This window comes from Alosa alosa, chromosome 20 (assembly GCF_017589495.1).
Source record: "Alosa alosa isolate M-15738 ecotype Scorff River chromosome 20, AALO_Geno_1.1, whole genome shotgun sequence".
NCBI classification, from domain to species: Eukaryota; Metazoa; Chordata; class Actinopteri; order Clupeiformes; family Clupeidae; genus Alosa; species Alosa alosa.
This window is the reverse complement of record NC_063208.1, coordinates 30,180,248-30,199,388: the sequence shown is the minus strand read 5'-3', so window position 1 is coordinate 30,199,388 and position 19,141 is coordinate 30,180,248. Positions and strand designations below refer to the sequence as shown.

At 39.0% G+C, this 19,141-nt stretch overlaps 1 protein-coding gene across 3 annotated transcripts in view; it reads right to left on the bottom strand.

Annotated features, from left to right (window-relative positions):
- The window catches only part of slco2b1 (solute carrier organic anion transporter family, member 2B1), a 217,344-nt gene that overhangs the window by 187,723 nt on the left and 10,480 nt on the right, over positions 1–19,141 (bottom strand). For all 3 annotated transcript variants that reach the window (XM_048229425.1, XM_048229428.1, XM_048229426.1), the window contains exon 2: positions 14,705–14,798. In XM_048229425.1, coding sequence (XP_048085382.1) covers positions 14,705–14,791 — 87 coding nt within the window. In that variant the 5' untranslated portion in view covers positions 14,792–14,798. The remainder of the gene's footprint in view (positions 1–14,704; positions 14,799–19,141) is intronic.

The window sequence follows — 19,141 nt, the reverse complement described above, 5'->3', positions numbered from 1 at the left end:
TTCTGGAACAGGAACACTTATTTAAAAATAATGGTAAACGGGTAATACCGGTTTTATTTCGTTCCTCAAAGTTTTCGTTGCCTAATTAACTAAAAAAAAAAAAGTTAATATTTTCCTGTGCACGTTACCATGACTGCTGAGGTTCACTTCCTGTGTGACATCACATCAGACATTCGTTGACTGAATGGAGAGAGAGCGGTGGATTACAGAGTCTCCACTCCACATCTTAAATAAGAGGTAAATTACGATCCATCGTTAATTAACACGCTCATTCCAAACACAATATCAATAGCTATATTTGTGACTCCACGTTAATGATGGACTAGCTTAACATTTGGCTAAATGGCCTTTCCCCCCGACAGTGGGAATTTGTTGTTGCCCGAGTGGCATAACCACGTGTCTTAATAATGTGGTTACGTTTGTGTGGAAATTTTCTCTTTTAACAATAAACTACACATTTGAAATAATTGTAGGCCTATTTAATTATTATTATTATTTAATAATGGTTGTAATATTATTACATTTGGTTTAAGCTGGATGAGAAAGATGTGACATAATTCTATAGCATTAAACAGCTGACAGGAACGAAATTAACCGTTCCGGGAACAGTATTTTTTTGTTCTAACCGGTTCGGGAACGTCAATTTATTGGTGGAACTCATAACCGGAAACGTTATAATTCCGTTTCTGTTCGGAACGAACCGATTGGAAAAAGAAATCGGTTCAAAGCCCTGGTTTTCAGTAATAAAACCTCATTTAAATAATATGCATCTTCCATATGGGATCTTAGAAGCCATCTGTCTCCTTCTAGCCACAGCGTTTTTGTTGCAAACATAATCATCCTAAGCATGCTCAGATGACGTGATAGACGAGGCGCTGTTGCTCACCTGATCATCATCGTAAAGCCTGATTTGATTGGTCCGCCAGATTTGGGGCAAGCATAGTTGCTCCACAACATGCCAGACTGAACTTCCCAACCTCAAATGTTGTAGGTGGGACTAAGTTCGGCTGGCACCCAGGCTACCAATTTTCACTATATTACTAATAAATACTTTGATAATAGATGCAGAAATTATAATGTGCTGTTTCAAATTCAGTGTCACATTTTATTGTGCACTTTTTTAACATATCACGGCATTCTCTCTGCTTGAGGCTAAGATTGCGTTAATCTAGTGTAGTGTTTAAACTGCGTGCCTGCACTGTCTGCAAATTTCGTGTTCCCCTCAGTTCTGGGGTAGCGACTGTAACATTCAGAGTTCATCTCCTTATAGTACCTCAACCAGCTGAATTCTCGCAGCTAGTCTTCCTGAAAATGGTGAGTTTGGGCCTTTTTCGCCACACAAACCTCTGACTCTGAATCATCATCTGACTGTGACACTGTAGACCAGGGGTGGCCAAACTTTTTGGGTCAAGGGCCAACGGACAACGTTTTGTATCATTTAAATGATAATAATGACAAAGTGATTTTGTTGTAGAAAATTAATTTATAAATGCTGTTTAGTTAATGTATAAATGGTGCACTGTCACTTTAAGACTCAGTGATATAGGGCCCTATTTTCCAAAATGGCGCTTGGACGATAACGTTATTATCCCTGCGGAACATTTATTTTTATCTTGCACATATCTTTTTTTGAGCAATGCGCCAAGGGGTGTGGCTAAAAATCGCTATCGTACACTACCTAAAACGCATTACGCCACTGACCAAGAGAAACCTGGGGCCTATTGCACAAAAGCAGAATTAAGACTGAGCTGCGCTCAATGAATCCAAAACAAGAGCGTACAGGCTTAATTGGTTGCACAACGAGCAAGCCAGGATGAGCAGACACGGATTCACCAAGCCAGGTGAAACCGATCCTGGATAAGTGCGCGCTCACGGCTCCCTCAAACAGACCCCGCCACCGATCACAGATTCACTGATTCACCATGGCAACCATGGCTTCATTGCTTCTTCTACGGTGTGAAGTAGGTAGCGATAGCCTTTACACAACAGCAACAAACAGCAACACCTCTGTTTAGGAGAATATTGCAACTAATGCCTCGACCACAATGTGCAAAATGGTTAGGCAACTCCCGTGACGTCACATTGTCGCATGACAGGTCGGGAATGGTGAGTATGTAAAATTTAATTAATGATCACAAACGTTTAAATAATGACAGAGGGTCTAGGTATATGTGATAACAATGTGTAGTGGGCAGTGGAATAACTATTAGTTTCCGTTTGTGGTGACTGCTGACTGAGATAAGGGATGAGATTAAATAGATCCTGGAACTTAGCCTGGTCTGGAGCAGGCTAGCTCCACAGCATAAATCGCCATGGTAACTTATACCATAACATATCTTGCTACTCCCTATCCCGCTTTTGTGCCACTGGATCACAGATAAATTGAGCCAGGATAACCAAGATATCCCGGCTTAATCCCTTATCCTAGTTTTGTGCAATAGGCCCCTGGTCAGAAGTTCATGGCGAGTTGTTTATATTGTATGTTATTTTCAGGGCTTTGAACCGATTTCTTTTTCCAAACGGTTCGTTCCGAACAGAAACGGAATTATAACGTTTCCGGTTATGAGTTCCACCAATAAATTGACGTTCCCGAACCGGTTAGAACAAAAAAATACTGTTCCCGGAACGGTTAATTTTGTTCCTGTCAGCTGTTTAATGCTATAGAATTATGTCACATCTTTCTCATCCAGCTTAAACCAAATGTAATAATATTACAACCATTATTAAATAATAATAATAATTAAATAGGCCTACAATTATTTCAAATGTGTAGTTTATTGTTAAAAGATAAAATTTCCACACAAACGTAACCACATTATTAAGACACGTGGTTATGCCACTCGGGCAACAACAAATTCCCACTGTCGGGGGGAAAGGCCATTTAGCCAAATGTTCGCTAGTCCATCATTAACGTGGAGTCGACAAATATAGCTATTGATATTGTGTTTGGAATGAGCGTTTTAATTAACGATGAATCGTAATTTACCTCTTATTTAAGATGTGGAGTGGAGACTCTGTAATCCACCTCTCTCTCCATTCAGTCAACGAATGTCTGATGTGATGTCACACAGGAAGTGAACCTCAGCAGTCATGGTAACGTGCGCAGGAAAATAATTACTTTTCTTTTTTTTAGTTAATTAGGCAACAAAAACTTTGAGGAACGAAATAAAACCGGTATTAACCGGTTACCATTATTTTTAAATAAGTGTTCCTGTTCCAGAACATAAAAAATAATAACGTTTCCGGTTTCGTTTCTGTTCCCTGTAAAATACAAAAAGTTCCCGGTTTTCGTTTTCGTTCCTTGAACCGGTTCAAAGCCCTGCTGAAAATGATTATTTCTGAAAACTTTGGCCAAAGTTGAGATGTGGGAAAACTCATTGTTTCACTTTCATCAAGGGAAAACAGCGTGTTGCATTGTGGCATGTTGTTCCCTCGTTCATTTGAAATCTCTGATTGACCACCTGTTCGAGGGATTTGCAACTGCCTTTCCCAGCCGTTTATAACATGTTTGTAGCATATCAGTGTTCAACAGAATTATTTTTAAAAACGGAGGGGATATAGGCAATCAGTTTATTCCTAATAGCCTACCCTACGTATCTCTTAGATTTTGCTAATGAGTGTTGTAGGAGATATTGACGGCACAATAACTTTTACAAAAGACCAGAAAACAATGTTAGGGCATTTGTGGAGAAGAAGGATGGTTCGTGTGTTCTTCCTACATCTCACGGTAAGTTATTTTGTTGCTGTGATTGGTTAGGTCTATCCAATTGAGTGCAGAGGCATCCCCGTATCGTTTAAAAAACACACCCCATAATTATGTCCCAATGGAGCAGTATCAGACTCATATTCTGACTAGAATTGAGTATGGCTACGTCAGGCTAGGAAATTGGTAGAAATGTGAATATTTGGTTAGCATGTTGATTTACGGTGTGTGACCCGAAATGTTCTGGTTGCGCCCCTTTCAGTTGGGGGCCACTGTGCTCCTAGTGAAACAAATGAGTCTGGAGCCCTGTGTGGGCTTGATGTAGTATGCCTGAAGTCATAAGCTCTTTTGAACTCATTAAACTCTGCTGAAACAAGCTGTGTTGCATTGTCACTGAAGATTTCAAGTGGAATACCCCACTGCACAAACATTCTCTTGAGGCAACTTATCACTTGCTTGCTACAGTAGTTATGGTGGGCAGGTGGGCTATCTCTATGTCACGGGAGTAATAGTCCACTACAAATATATACTGCTTTCTGTCTAGCTGAAACAGATCAGCAGCTATCTTCTGCCATTGTCCATTTGGTAATGGAGTTGTTATTAATGGCTCTCTCTTTTGAGTTGACTTGTTAATCATACAGAACTCATATGTTGCCACACACCTGCTAACATATGCTCCGATTCCCGGCCACCAAACAGACATCTTGGCTCTTTCTCGGCTCTTTTGGTCAGACCAAAATGACCCTCATGGAGTTTCTGTAGCACTTCCTTTGCTGTGACACAGGTATGACGATTCTGTCATCAAATAGCTGTAAACTGTCTGCTTCTGAGAGATGAACTCTGGCAGCATGGTAGCCATGTTGTGAGTGTGGTATCTGTGACATAGCCGTGGGCCAGCCATGACGAATGTAATGTGATGACCCTTTGGAGATCTTTGTCATTGAGGGTGGCTTCCCTGATCCTTTCTAGTCTGTCATCAGACACTGGTCTCGTGACCATCACAGAGTGAACATAAGCTTTGACGTCTTCTTCTGTCTCTGATGTATCGATGTCCTTGAGTGGGTTTCTAGACAGCGTGTCAGCAATTATGAGCTGTTTGCCAGGTATGTGTATCGCTTTGACATTGAATCTCTAACTGTTAATTAACGGCACCAGCGGTTTGTGGTCTGTTTCAAAGATGATGTTTTCCATCCCGTGTAAGTAGCGTGAGAAACGCTCACATGCCCAGACCCCCGCCAGATATTCTTTCTCAATCTGAGAGTATCTGCGTTCTGTGTCTGACAAAGTCCTGTTAATTAACAGGGTGGCTAGCCATAACTACTCGCATCTGCACTCACCACTGTCCTCTTGCTGGCATTGTATTAAGCTAACACTGGCGCTGTGACCAAAATCTGCTTCACCTCTTGGAATGCTTGTTTTTGGGCTTCACCCCACACTCACTGAACATCATTCCTTAAAAGTGAAGTGACTGGATGCATGACTGTGGCAAGATGAGGCAGAAATTTAGCTAAATAGTTAACCATTCCTAGCATTTGCCACAGTTCGTTGATGTTTTGGGCACTCGGCATCTCAGTAATTGCCTTGACTTTGCTACTATCCGGCTTAATTCCATCATTCCATTCTATGACATGTCCAAAGTATTGGATCTCTGACTGTGCAAAGTGACATTTGTCTTTGTTGAGCTTTAGTCGTGAGGCTCTGATAGTCTGTATTACATCTTTCAGATTGAGATCGTGTTCTGCCTTATTTTTCCCATAGACTAAGATGTCGTCCATCACCACGACTGTGCCTTTATGTTCGCGCAGAAGAATGCTCATTTCTCGCTGAAATCCCATACAAAAATGTGATATATGGCAATATATGAACATATATGTCAAATAACAGGGACTTAATTTTACTTATATGGACATATATGCGATTCAAATATTTATGTCAAACATATATTCAAAGTTATATGTCCATACATGCATACAAAATATTTTAATTTCCCAATAAGATGCTATATATCTTCATATACTAGATTCAATTATTTGTTTTCCAAATATATGGAGAAGTTTATGTGTGAATATGTGACAGACTTATATGTAGTCTCCATTATGGTGGCATACATATCCATACACTAGATTCCACTACTTATTTTCTGAATATATGGAGAACTTTATGTGTGAATATGTGGCAGACATATTTGGGTAGATGACAAATAGCAGAATTCAGACTGTCCATGTGTCACACACTTATAAAAAATGGCAATTGTTAAGAATTGATATGGAAATGTTGTAGGTCTGGTAGGTTCAAGTTCTGTCATATTAAATTTATTGGATTTGTATTTCACTTTTGACTTAAAATAATCATCCAAACATAAAAAATGTCATATGGTGTGACTGTCCACCATGTGTGCGAACTTCCTAAAAAGAGTGTATATCCATAAAAGTATAATTACTTTTAAAGTTTTACTATGCATATAAAATAATTGGATGTTTTTTACAACCACAGAAAGTTTTGATGTTTATGCATGCTGTCCAACTAAAGTTATAATCAAATATATTTTGTCCATAAAATGGTTGTCATATGGCGTGACACTATATATTGTATATTTTGACGGGGCATTCATTTGGACATTATTATTGGGAAGAGGACCCTGCTTAATCAGGAAGTAACAATAGAATGTCAGGAGTAATTGGCATGGTCAAGAGGTGAGTTCTGCTTTTGGATTTTTATATAAAAAAGCTTTGAATTGGACATCATCAATCGTGGCCAAATTTTTAGTGTCTTATGGTGTGACATCATTTGCCTAAAAAGTAGCTATTTTCCACAAATATTCTTCATGAATTCTTAAAAAGCACTGCTGCCATGTGGTCAGTTGCATGCTAAATAATAGTTAGCTGTATTTAACTGTCTAGAAAATTAGCTTAACTGTCAAAATGTCATATAGTGTGGACGCTGCATCATATGGTGTGACAGCTTTTTCAAGTCACACTATATGACATTTCTGTCACACCCTATGACCAAATTGCATTTTTACATAAAAGTTCTTGTAAAACATGTTTTAAATTCAGATATTATATGTTTTTGTTAAATCTGTGATAATTGGGGAAAAAATGTATCTGTACAATTCATATTTCTCATACTTTTTTCTTTTATGTTACCATGCCATGTAAGTTTAAAAATAAATACTAAACTTTCATCTATTTTTTGCTGTTACACGCATACACCATTCATACAGTGACTTCAAAATTCATTGTTAATGATTTTATTGTCATTAAAACCCTGTTTTGCTCCTGACACATGGTGGAGTGGTGCAGTTCATCATATGACGTGACACCATGTCATTTGGTGTGACATTAAATAATGTCACAAAAAAGACTTTATAATTGAAAAATCATTAAAACATCAATAGCACACAAAGGAAATGGTATCTGCAAGAACCTCAAGAATTTTGAGTGAGTTCTTACAAGAAATATTAGAATTAAGCTAAAATATCTGGTTACACTTAAGAGCATTCTCCACCTTGACAAAATAACTTGTTAAATTTTAGGTTTTTCTTCTAAATATTCACAAGGAAATGTTGCATATCAAAGCAAACGTGATTAAAATGTACAGTGACATAAATTAAAGTAGAAAAAGTATCTAATTTTCATTTTATTTCAAATTATTTTTCGTCACACCATATGACAATTTTAGGCACTAACATGACAAATTGACATATAAATATATATTTCACTTTTTTTTTTGGAAAAAAAAAATTATATTAGTGAAGTTTAGAGATACAGCAACACATATAAACACTTTTTAGGGATGATATTTGAAGTTTTTTTAAATTCCTTTTTTCAGGCTTATTTGTCATCCACCCATTTGTAGTCTCCATATATGGTGGCATACATATCCATACACTAGATTACATTAGGCTACTTTTTTTCTAAATGGAGAACTTAGTGTTAATATATTTGTTTATGTCTTGGCGTCACAGGTATGGTGTCGATTATGCTGCTCGGCATCTTTTGCCTTATGTGTCAATGTTTTGTGTGCTTTGGGTTGCACTATGTGCATACAAAAATGTGAGGCCAAAGCTACTTTAAATATAACAGATGCTTATCGCATCTTGATATGCGCATGCGCACACAGCAATACCCATCCCCTACCCTTGACTGACTTTTGAACTCCAACCACGGTGACTTCAACCGTCACTTTTCTGTCCTGTCATGCATCTGACTTTGTAAGCTGTACAAACTCTGCTGTCATCATATCCAAGGTAAGAAGGCCTTTAGTAAAGGAATTAGTTAGAAAAATGGAATTAGTTAGAAAAATATTGTTTTTATAATGTAATGTTAACCAAATCCGTTTGTTAACAGTCTAACCATCATGTTAGAATTAGCTAACGTTAATGTTATCAATTAGCTATCGATAACGTTAGCGAGCTAATATTGCTAACGTTAGATGTTAGCTGTTAATGTTAACTTTTCCATTAACTAACTTTACCATTATGTGAAATATCTAAAATGGTAGTTAACATCATATCCAACAACAAGCCTGTCTGAGATGTCGTTATGAATATAAGTTTTAGTTTGAATGAAATATCAGGTGTGAGTAAGTTATCATAGCTAACCTAGCTATCAAACACCCCCAATTATCACCACTTTTGTTCAGAAATTCTAAAAAAACGATGTTTTTTAACACTTCAAAATAACATTTGCTAAATTAACCTGACATTTTTCAGTAGCCATAGGTGTGTAGATTTGAACAAAATCTGGTTTGTTTGTTAACGGGAGCATTTACTGCCTGAAATATCCGATTTTGTTTACCACGCTCCGAGTTATAGTGCTGGCCTGATGGGTCGCCTATTTACACCGTTTCAACGGCACATGAACGGTTGGACCAAGAATTCTCGTCTTGAAATTAAAATTCCACTGGAGCTCCAAGCGGTTGTGTACACGCAGCCTTACAACACTGTCTTTGAGTCACTGTAAAATGTCATTTTTGGTACATAGCTAATTTAGATACACCTATGGTGTGGGTGGTTGCGTTTCTTTAGGAGTCTGCTGTCTTGGTTTGTATAGAAATTGATATTAAGTGACGCATACACGCAAGATGGTGGAAATACGGGACCGACGGTAATAGGGGGAGTTCCGATAAGCTTATAACTTACATTTAAAGTGGTTGCTAATAACCATGCAGGCTAACGTGAACGTTAGTAGGGCTAAATTAGGGTGCCAGACGTCCCGGTTTAACCGGGACAGTCCCGATTCTGAGATGCGTGTCCCGAGTCCCGACAAAAGCCTGTCGGGACGCTAAAATGTCCCGGTTTACACCAACTACTATTAAAGTGTCCCGGTTGTCAGAGATTACATAGCCGACATGGTCTTATTATAGCCCGATCATTAACTAAACCCATGTAGAAAGACTAGCCTAAAGCGTCAGGCGTATGATTTCGATAATGTGTGTGTGCGTGCGTGTGTCAGTCGTAGCAGTCTGCATAATCTTTGCAACCAATGTTACAATGTATCCGTAAACACTGTTGCAATGCCTCTTCATATCTGCCTCGTTTTAATGGTTAGGCTAGGCTACGCTACGACAATGTTGAAGAGAAAGTCATCATTCTCAAAATGAGTTAAATGTTTTCATGCATGTCTGGATAATGGGTGTGCATTGTTTAGGAGACAAACAAATGACTTTGCAGTCATGTTTAGGCATAGTACAGGACCTTTTTCTCTGACTGAAAGTTGCGCAAAACTTGTGTGTTTACATAACGATATTTAATGAATTCGGGGGCGACACCCCCGCACCCCCTAGAACAGGTTAATTCAATTAATCTTCAGCGAGGTCCAGTTACGGAAAATTTCCTCAAGCAAAGGTCCGGAGCATCATAATGTGCGTGTTTAGGCTATGTATATGTATGTATGTATAATATTAGGATGGATGGATGGAGCCTAGTTGTAGATAGATAGATAGATAGATACTTTATTGATCCCCAAGGGGAAATTCAAGAAATAGAAGATTGTAGGCCTAGGCCTAATGTTTAAAAACTGAGTAGCCTTGGCTACTGGATTTAAGATCTTAACGTGAACTCAAAATAAAATTTGAGCTGAGACAAGGATGGATATTCCACAGCTGGTTCCTTGAACCCATTAATCAGCAAGTTTAATTTAATTTTTATGTTGACCCGAAATCCTGGAAACCCAGGAATATCACGTTGTTGGGCAGTGAATGAATGCATGTAGGCTTAACTAGATTGTGGTGGATCAATCATATTGCCACTCACTGTAGAATGGGCCTGGCCTACCCTATGCTTGCTCAAAATATATGCTTTGTCTAGTAGAGGTGCTTCAAATTGGCGCTTAATATCGCCTGTCTCAGAATATATAGAAGAGGTCCAGGGCAATTCCGCGCAAAACTGTCACATCCATATTAGTTGGCGTTACGGACGTGACAGTTTTGCGTGGTATTGTATCGTTATATAAAGCTCTGTTCTCGCTGTCTAGCTTTCTCCTCTTTGAGCAATCGATGATTTGAAAATAACTTACTTATCGTTAACTTAGATATCCATCTTGTTTCTCATCCCGTCTCCTCTCCTCGCTCGTTTCAGGCCATCAGTCTCTTCTCCATAGTAGGCTACTTTACTCACTGACTCGACCTTATCAGAATTCACAGATTTCACTGGCTGAGTAGCAGCAAGCGAAATGATGGTTCCTGAAGCTCCTGAAGTAAATGCTGTTATCCTAACCAACGAAACATTTAGCGCAGCTTTGAAATCTTAGGCTACGTGAAAATCTAAATTAGGCTATTATGGTCTGGGTCCGGATAGGATCACGTCACGGTCCGGACTCGGACCGCGGTCCGCCATTTGGTGATGGCTGCCCTAGAACGTTTGGACTTAAAGAAAAAATGTCTGTTTCTGCCTGAGCTGCCGCATGTTCACGTTAAACACGGTCACGCACAAAGTGTCCCGGTTTTAGTTCCGACAAATCTGGTCACCCTAGGATAAATAGATCTTTAGTTTGTGAAGGGTAGTGTCAAGCCATCCTTACAATAGAAGACTTTGACAAGATTTGGGAAAGATTCTTGAAAGATAGTCTTTTGAGTAAAGCTTGAATGGGGGTCATTAGTTAAAAGACTCCAATCTTTTAAGAATCTTTCCCAAATCTTGTCAAAGTATTCTGATGTATGGATCATTATGTTCTTCATCTCATAGCCCTTATTTAAGCTTACTTGTGCCAAGGTGTGTGTTTATTAAAGATGCATGTGAAGGTAGTAGTGCTTCAGTGATGGTCTTTTCATGTTCTGTGTGTTTTACAGCATATTAATCTTCTTTGTTCCCTGTTTGCAGGTGGTGATTTGTGAGGACTGCTGCCCTGAGAACACTGAGTGCATTCTGCATGCCAAATCAATGTGCGCCACTTCCATACAGGGAAAAAAGTTTCTACCTGGAGAGTTTACTCACTGTTTGTGTGGAAAAACGAAACTTTAATAAAAGGTTAAACAAATATTTTGTGTGTTTTCTTTGGAACATCAACAATGTTATATTTCTGAAATATACATCTATTGTGACATAGCAGAACATTACATATATTTTGCAATATATTTACCTAATATGAGTGCAAATATATGTCCATAGACATATATTTGCAATATATTGGCATCCCTAGTATGCATACGAATACATAACTTATCATATATTAACATATATGCAACTGACATATATTTGTAATATATTTGTATATCTGGGAAAATATATGTGACATATATAAAAACGGCCAATTTTGCTATATTTTGAAATATATTTGACGTGTATGTGTATATATGTGACTTATATGTGTGAGGCATACATTGACATATACATAATATATGTGATTTACATATATTGCCATATATCACATTTTTGTATGGGATATTTCTGGGGTGGAAGTTATTCCTAATAGGAGCCTTTTAAAAGAACTGCCCCACTGGCGTTATGAAGCTGGTAAGCTTTTGACCGCAGGGGTCAAGAGGAATTTGCCAAAACCCACTGGAATCATCAAGAGATGAGGAAACAGTGGCCCCTGACAACTTTGGCGTTACATCCTCCAGTGTTGGCAGGATGAATCTCTTTGTCCTCACAGCTTCATTTAGCCTCATTAGGTCCACACAAATCTTGACTTTGCCGTTTTTCTTAACTACAGGCACCATCGGTCGCGCACCAGTCTGTGGCCTTTGTTACCTCTTCAATAATCCCCAAAGACTGCATCCGTGCTAACTCCTCTACGTTTGTCAGCATTGGGAAAGGGACACGATGTGTGTGGTGATGCTATAAGGCTTTGCATCATCTCTAAGCTCTATTTTTACAGGTCTGCAATTTAAGAGTCCAATGTCACCAAACACACGCTCACATTCAAGCTCATCCACTCTCAATACTAGTCCCATTTTACATGCATTAAATGTGCGACTGAGAAGGTTGTTGGAGTATGAGCAACTTACGAAAAAATCCAAAAACTATATTGCTGTCCCTTTCATTCATTCATCCAACAACTTCCCCATGCATTGGAGTTTGCCGCCAGGGCTTCAGACATCCGCATCTGTGTGATGTAGAACTGGTCGCTTAGGCAAGCTAAGATATGTGTGTTGTGGCATTAATGTCTGCGCCTGTATCCATTTTAGGTAACACTTTATAATAAGGTGCCATAATAAATAGCAAACTAGTCATTACTTAACCCTTTGTTAATATTTGTATTTGCAAATTAATAGTTACACCATAGTTACCATAGTTATTGGACATTATTATTGGGGATTATTGGGGAGGTGGGTTGTGGCTTAGGCTGTGTAGAGATTGTGTGAGTGTTGGGGGTGGTGGGTGTTTGGATTGTGGGGGCAATAAAAACAGAAAACTATTAACTTGTGCCAAATAGATATTTTAGTAACAATTTACAAATATTAACAAAGGGTTAGGTAATGACTAGTTTGCTATTTATTATGGCAGTTTATAAAGTGTTACCTGTCATTTTCTTACATCAATATGATCGTTACTGACATCAAAACACGGTGGATGCACATGTCTAATGAGACAGACGCGGACGCTTGTAAGCCATAAATCCAGAGGCCCAGCGACTCCTCAGGTCATTCAACAGCGTGTGTAGGCTAAACTAAAAAAATACAGAAGAAAGATCAGCGATCTATCCATTTATGTGTGTAAAAATAAAAGTCTAGTGTTCATGTATCCACTAACACTGTAGTATTTCATGAAGGTTATACAGTAGTAGCAGATGTCTTTTTAAGAATTGCGGCCGGCCGCGGCCGTTACAGGAGAATGTAGAACGGCCGTCGACGGCCGCTATGGGGTATAGAGGGTTCCCCATCATTGTAACCAAAAATGTCTGGGTCTATTTGCAAAGCTGTCTGTCAGCAAACAAGCATGTTGGTACTACCCACAGTAGGCTTCTGGAGCACACTGGCTATCAATACACAGGGCAAGTTGACCAATTACAGTCCTTGCAGTCTGTGTCGCCTCAACACAAAGTTATACTTTTTTGGAGGTGCACGTCAGGCTTCAAGGCAGGGACGTGCACAGGGGGGTTGCTCAGGTTGCAACTGCCCATATGCCCTTCTCGACTCACGTTGCCCTTCCGAGGGGAAAGAAAAATAAATAAATCGTAGGCCTACAGTGGATGCAAAATTTCACGTAGGCCTAGATTTAAAAAATCGCAAAGCCTCACTGACTTAGATTTGGGCACCAAAAGTGAAAGTCAGTAGGGGAAGGGAAAACTCTGTTTACGTGGCTGCAGCGCTGCACGCGACCAGCACCTGAGCTGAGCTTGCATGAGCGGCAGCGGCCCCAGAAGGAGATTGTTGCGGTTGTCGGGTGAGACGACTCAACGTTGTCGGAAAAGGTGAGTTTGTGATGTATAACAAACGAACGATCATCATCATCAAGTTTATGAAATTAATTCAAATCTTCATAAATCCAGGCTGAGTTTGCCACTTTGAACCTAAATAATCAGACAGGATAGCTTGCAGACAAACAGCCCGTTATCACATAGCCTAGGCTAGGCCTACTATTTTTTTGGCATTAGGCAAACTAAGCTACATGTTTGCTGATAGTTAGTTTCTCACATTTAGTTTTAGCAAGAAGAATGAATGATGGATGTAATGCATCACATTAATTATTTTATTCAAAATGGTTAAATGCCTAAATCATATCACTATTTTGGGTAGGTTATTGTTTGAAGCCAAGATGCCCACTGAAAAGAGGCGGATTCAGGAGAGGGAGAGACAATTCAGGGAGGCAGGAAAGGGCAGCACATCACTGCAGGGTTGGCTGCGAAAAAGCCAACCAGCAGGTGAGAGAGACTTTGCACTCAGTAGTTAAGGTGATTGAGTGCTGTTTTTCAGTGTTTTACTTCTTTGTGTGTATATATATATATATTTTAATAAAGACTCTGTTATTCTCAGTCCTTCATATAGGCCTACATGGATTTCTATGCAACGTCATGAAAACATGCGTGCGCAACTAAGAGGCAGAAAGCACCATAGAACAGCATAGAGCAGTGCTGTCCATGAAAAGAATAAAATGAGTTTTTGTGCTGAAAACTGCACCAATTCGAATTTACGATGGTTAGAGAATGTTCAACATGTTCAATATCCCTAACGGAATGCATGTCTTCGCCAAAAATGGCAAAATACGATGTTATATTAAAATGCAAATGAACGGCAAACTGAAATATAGTCTGAAATGAGATGTTATTATCATTGAGACATCAGGGGTAAACAAAAAAATCAGATTGTAGTTTACAGCAGTGCGCCCATCTAGTTTTGTTGGTAAAGCCTGTGAGCCTGTGAGTTTTTTTTTGTGTTGGGGGTTCAGGTCAGAGCAACTGCCCCTCAAAATTCCTGTGCACGTCCCTGCTTCAAGGGGATACACAACGATGCAGAAGGCTGTGTTGGTCTACAACGTTGATTTGACACAGAAGCATAAATTAGGCTCAAGATGTCCATGCATTACTGTAAGACATATCTTGAAATTTGTTCTTGATTTACCTTTATGTTGTAGAAGAAACCCAGTGGTGGAGAGGGAGCTCTTCCAACCCGGTTTGGTGGATTCTGTTCAATGTTGTCAGCTGCCATTATCTCACTAAATAAATCAAATATGAGAATTATTCTTGTCCCTGTAGTAAATAGTTAACAAAGCAAGTCTTCCTTCTTTTGACGATTCGATAGATACTTAATAATAACTAGAGATTAGATTAGATTAAACTTTATTGTCATTGTGCAGAGTACAAGTACAAAGACAACGAAATGCAGTTTGCGTCTAACCAGAAGTGCAAAAAAAGTAGAAAAGTGCAATGTGATATACAAAGTATAGACAGGTGGTGCATAGACAGGACAAAAATATAGTGCAATGTAGACAGTAGTTAACAGTTGGTTTGTAACAATTCAACCCTAAATTTTATATAGCCTACGAGATGAACGCTACTAAAATCAGAAAGAAATAATTCGGACACCAGTCATTTGAGTTTAAGTTTAGTTGCCGTTTAGTGAGGCTTCACGGTCACGTTAGGCTTCTTCTCTCTCGCTTAACTGATTTCATTTCATACATGCAACAAATCCCATACAATTAACAAAATAACCCCTACCCCAAACAGAAATATATAATTCAGTCCAAGCATGTACATATAAACTTGATCACTTTGTTCTACCCAGCCCCAACCCCAAAGTCATATAAAGCGCTACCGCAATTCCAGATGCGCACAATTTCCAACAGAGAGAAAAAAAAGGAGTCGCTCCTCAAAACGGAAAAAATGCAATAATCCAATAGTCCCATCCACAAAATCCACGAAAATAAACTGTAGGCCTACAGCGTAGGAAAAATAAACACCGCGGGGAAGTCACCATACCGAAGGCCTGAATGTTCGAAATGTCCCGCTGCTCCATCGTTTCTCCCCAGACAGCGGGAGAAGCGTTAATACTTTTTTCGCACGAAATGTGCCGAGAATAACCTGTATGCAGCGTCTATTTCAATCTCTTATTTATAATCTCTGATAAACGTTGACTCTCCCAAAAACACACTTCCCGTCTGGCCTCCCAGCTACCCTTTTAAAACCTCCCTCCCCTCAGGAATAGGCCAGGTGCACATCCCACGTGACCGCTCTACTTACAGGTACCAGGTAGCCAAAGAAAAATACATTTTTCTTTCAAACAAATATTTCATTATGGTTCGGTTATGTGTAATATTCATAAAACTAGCAACTTCATCTTACCAACATCATATTCAGGCAGGAAATGAAATAAACATTTCAGTTATTATCCTATCTTATACATTATTCAATTCATAGGACAATAAACATATGTACAGGTTACAGGTTTACAGAAGGTGTTTTAGAGTAATAGAAATTAAATATAAATATGTGCAGTGTATTAGCTTAGTTATTACCTTATAAGAGCAGAATAAATAGGGCTATGTAATATTATTTTTTATGAACATGTACAGATATGTGAAATGTAGTGGCAGTACCATAGTAGTAGTAATAATAATATACAGTACCCTCCAGAATTATTGGCACCTCTGCTAAAGTTGACTAAAAACCGGTATAAAAAACAATCTATGGTGGAAAGGAAAGGAAAATCTCATAAAGAAATAAATATTTTTTATCTACAATACGTTGCTCATAATTATTGGCACCCCTGAAAAATCGTATATACAAAACCTAACAGAGGCATTTTCCTATCTAATTTCAATTTATTTAAGTTAATCAGAGTGTCTATGAACTTTCAGAAGTAGTTCATGACTTTCTTTGAAAATAAAGTATAGTCATTTTTCAACATCGAAAAGACAAGAGAACCCACTAAATTTAAATAAAAAGAAAGTGTGTTGACATAAGTCAGAGCATGTCTATGACAACTAGGTATTGTTGAACATTTGTTGAAAATGCCTATATTTACAGTTAAAACAATGATTAAAAGGTTCTAATTATCTGGAAATGTGACAAACATTTGACCCATGGTTATCTTGCCCCCACGTACAGTATGGAGGATGGTAAGATAGGCAAAAAATTCCATAAGAACCACTGTTGGGGCCCCAGCCGTGGCGCGGCTGGCTGGGGCACCTGCACCGTACGCCGGCAACCCAGGTTCGATTCCCGGCCCGTGGTCCTTTCCGGATCCCACCCCGACTCTCTCTCCCACTCGCTTCCTGTCATTCTCTACTGTCCTGTAAATTAAAGGCATAAAAGGCCAAAAAAAAAGAACCACTGTTGGAGAGTTATAGACAAAGGTATAATCTTGAGGTCACCAAGTCCCCCAAAAAATCTTCAAAAGTGACCTCACTGCTAATAGATTATTTAGAGGGCATGCCAGGTAAAAGCCTGTCCAGTCATTTAATTACCAATGTAAACGGCAGGAGTTACTGAATGATACAGTGACTTTGTCTGCATGTGTGGTTTATTGTCAGATGAAATGAAAATTGTAATCTTTGACTTCAGATGGTTAGCTTCTATGCTTCCAGCGATCTCTAGACTGAAGTAGGCCTACTAGCGTCACTTACAGAAGGCCTAGATCCTCCGGGTTGGTCTGAAGACGCAGCTGTGCGCCATGTCATTGCCATTGGACTGAGTTGGACTAAGTTAACACAGACTTTTCTTTATTTTAATTTCTTATTTAATTTATCCTCCATCAGGTATCTGTTGTCTTGTTCGTCAATTGTTATTTTCTAAATTTGTTTGTTTGTCTTGATGTCGCGGGAACGCTGGCGACTACACCGCTCCGTCCGGCATCTTTTGTCTTTTTGTTATGTGTCTTGTTTGTGGAGCGCTTTGTGTTGCACTTTGTGCACGTTAAATGCGGTATAAAAATAAAATTGACTTGACTTGACTTTAGGGGCACTTTAAGGGCTCTATCTCTCTCTCACTCCAGCCCAATTGACTGTATACTCATGCTTTTGTCTTTCCTATTTTGCAGTCAGCGCATATTGGAATTTTCCCTCCACAGGTACATGTCTGTAAATTAGGGAATTCAATTGTGCCCACGGGGGCGGTTCAGCGAAAAGAGGAGGCGTGTTCCGGCGCAAACGTTCCCTGTTGATATTTTGCAGTTTCAGAAAACAATTCTGCCACAGACCAGGAACATCCTGGTCTAAAGTCAGTGACGCAAATTCAGATGTTATTTTAAGGGCGCATGCATGGCCACACAGGCCTGCAGGAATGAATGCTATGCACACCGATCTACAGACACCCCCATTCACAGATGGAAACATTTAAAGCCTTGATAAGCCTTTTGTTCGTGCATTGGTCAGAAGTAGCTAATGAGCCTATTAGCTACTTTTTTTAAAGTAGCCTTTAGTAGCCTATATAGTACTAATAAACTAATATAACCCCTAACTACGACCTATTCATTTGAACAACTTTATACAGCCCTATAAAGGCTAAAGTTACCATTAGTTTTGTTCCAATTTACCATTGTGTATGGCTTTAAACATTGTGTGCGCTTTAACATCAGCCTAAGCATTATTCCAGCTGCGCTAACGTTGTGACTGTTACCACAATTTTGCCTACCTTGTTGTAGCCCATCTGAAATAACTCCAAGCTTTGCTATGTTCCCTCCATCCTTTCGTTGTTTTAAGAAAAAAAAACATTTTATATCCATGATGGCCTTGAAGTCTTGAGTTAGTGAATTAGTTTAAATCAGCTTATTACAGTATGTGCTGTTAACCAGCAACCATAGATAGTAAAATAAAACAGAAAGTAGCCTTGGCTACAATTTCTGTAGTTGCTGCGTCCATTCATTGTTATTCTCTCTCCTGTTCAAACAAAAGTTGTCAAGTCAAGTCAGTTTTATTTTTATAGCACATTTAACATGCACAGTGCAACCCAAAGCGCACAACAAAAAGATGTCTTTTGGAGCAAAAACAAAAGATGCCCGATGGAGCAGTGTAGTCGCCAGCGTACCCGTGACACCAAGGCATACAAGACAGACAAAAAACAAATTAACAAAAAAGAAAAAGTAAAAAGAAAATCTATTTTTTTTTTTTTTTTTTTAAATTAGTCCAATTTCCAAACCAGCTGAAAATGTTAGATTACATTGCAAAAATATCACCATGTATTCATAACCTTGTGATTCAGTGAGAGTGATCCCAAAACATTGGAAAGTTTGTCTTTGTGACATTTCTGTATTACATTTTGTCAAGAGGAAAAATCAATAGCAAACTGTTCCCTTATAGCGCTATGAACCGCTCCTGGCTGCGCCTTGCAAATCCGCTATCATAATAGCAATCTGCTATGGAACAAGAAGGCCTGTTGTTAAAGGGAATGTGAGATGAAGCCAGATTTGGTTTATTGCACGTTACGCCTAAACCACACCCATGAGTAATGTAGCTACTTCTGACCACCCCATTTCAGATTTGCGTCGGGCGCAACAGTCATTTATCCCGCCGGTAAAATAGCAACAGCGCCCAAGATCCGCCCACAAAGCTACTTGCGTTTT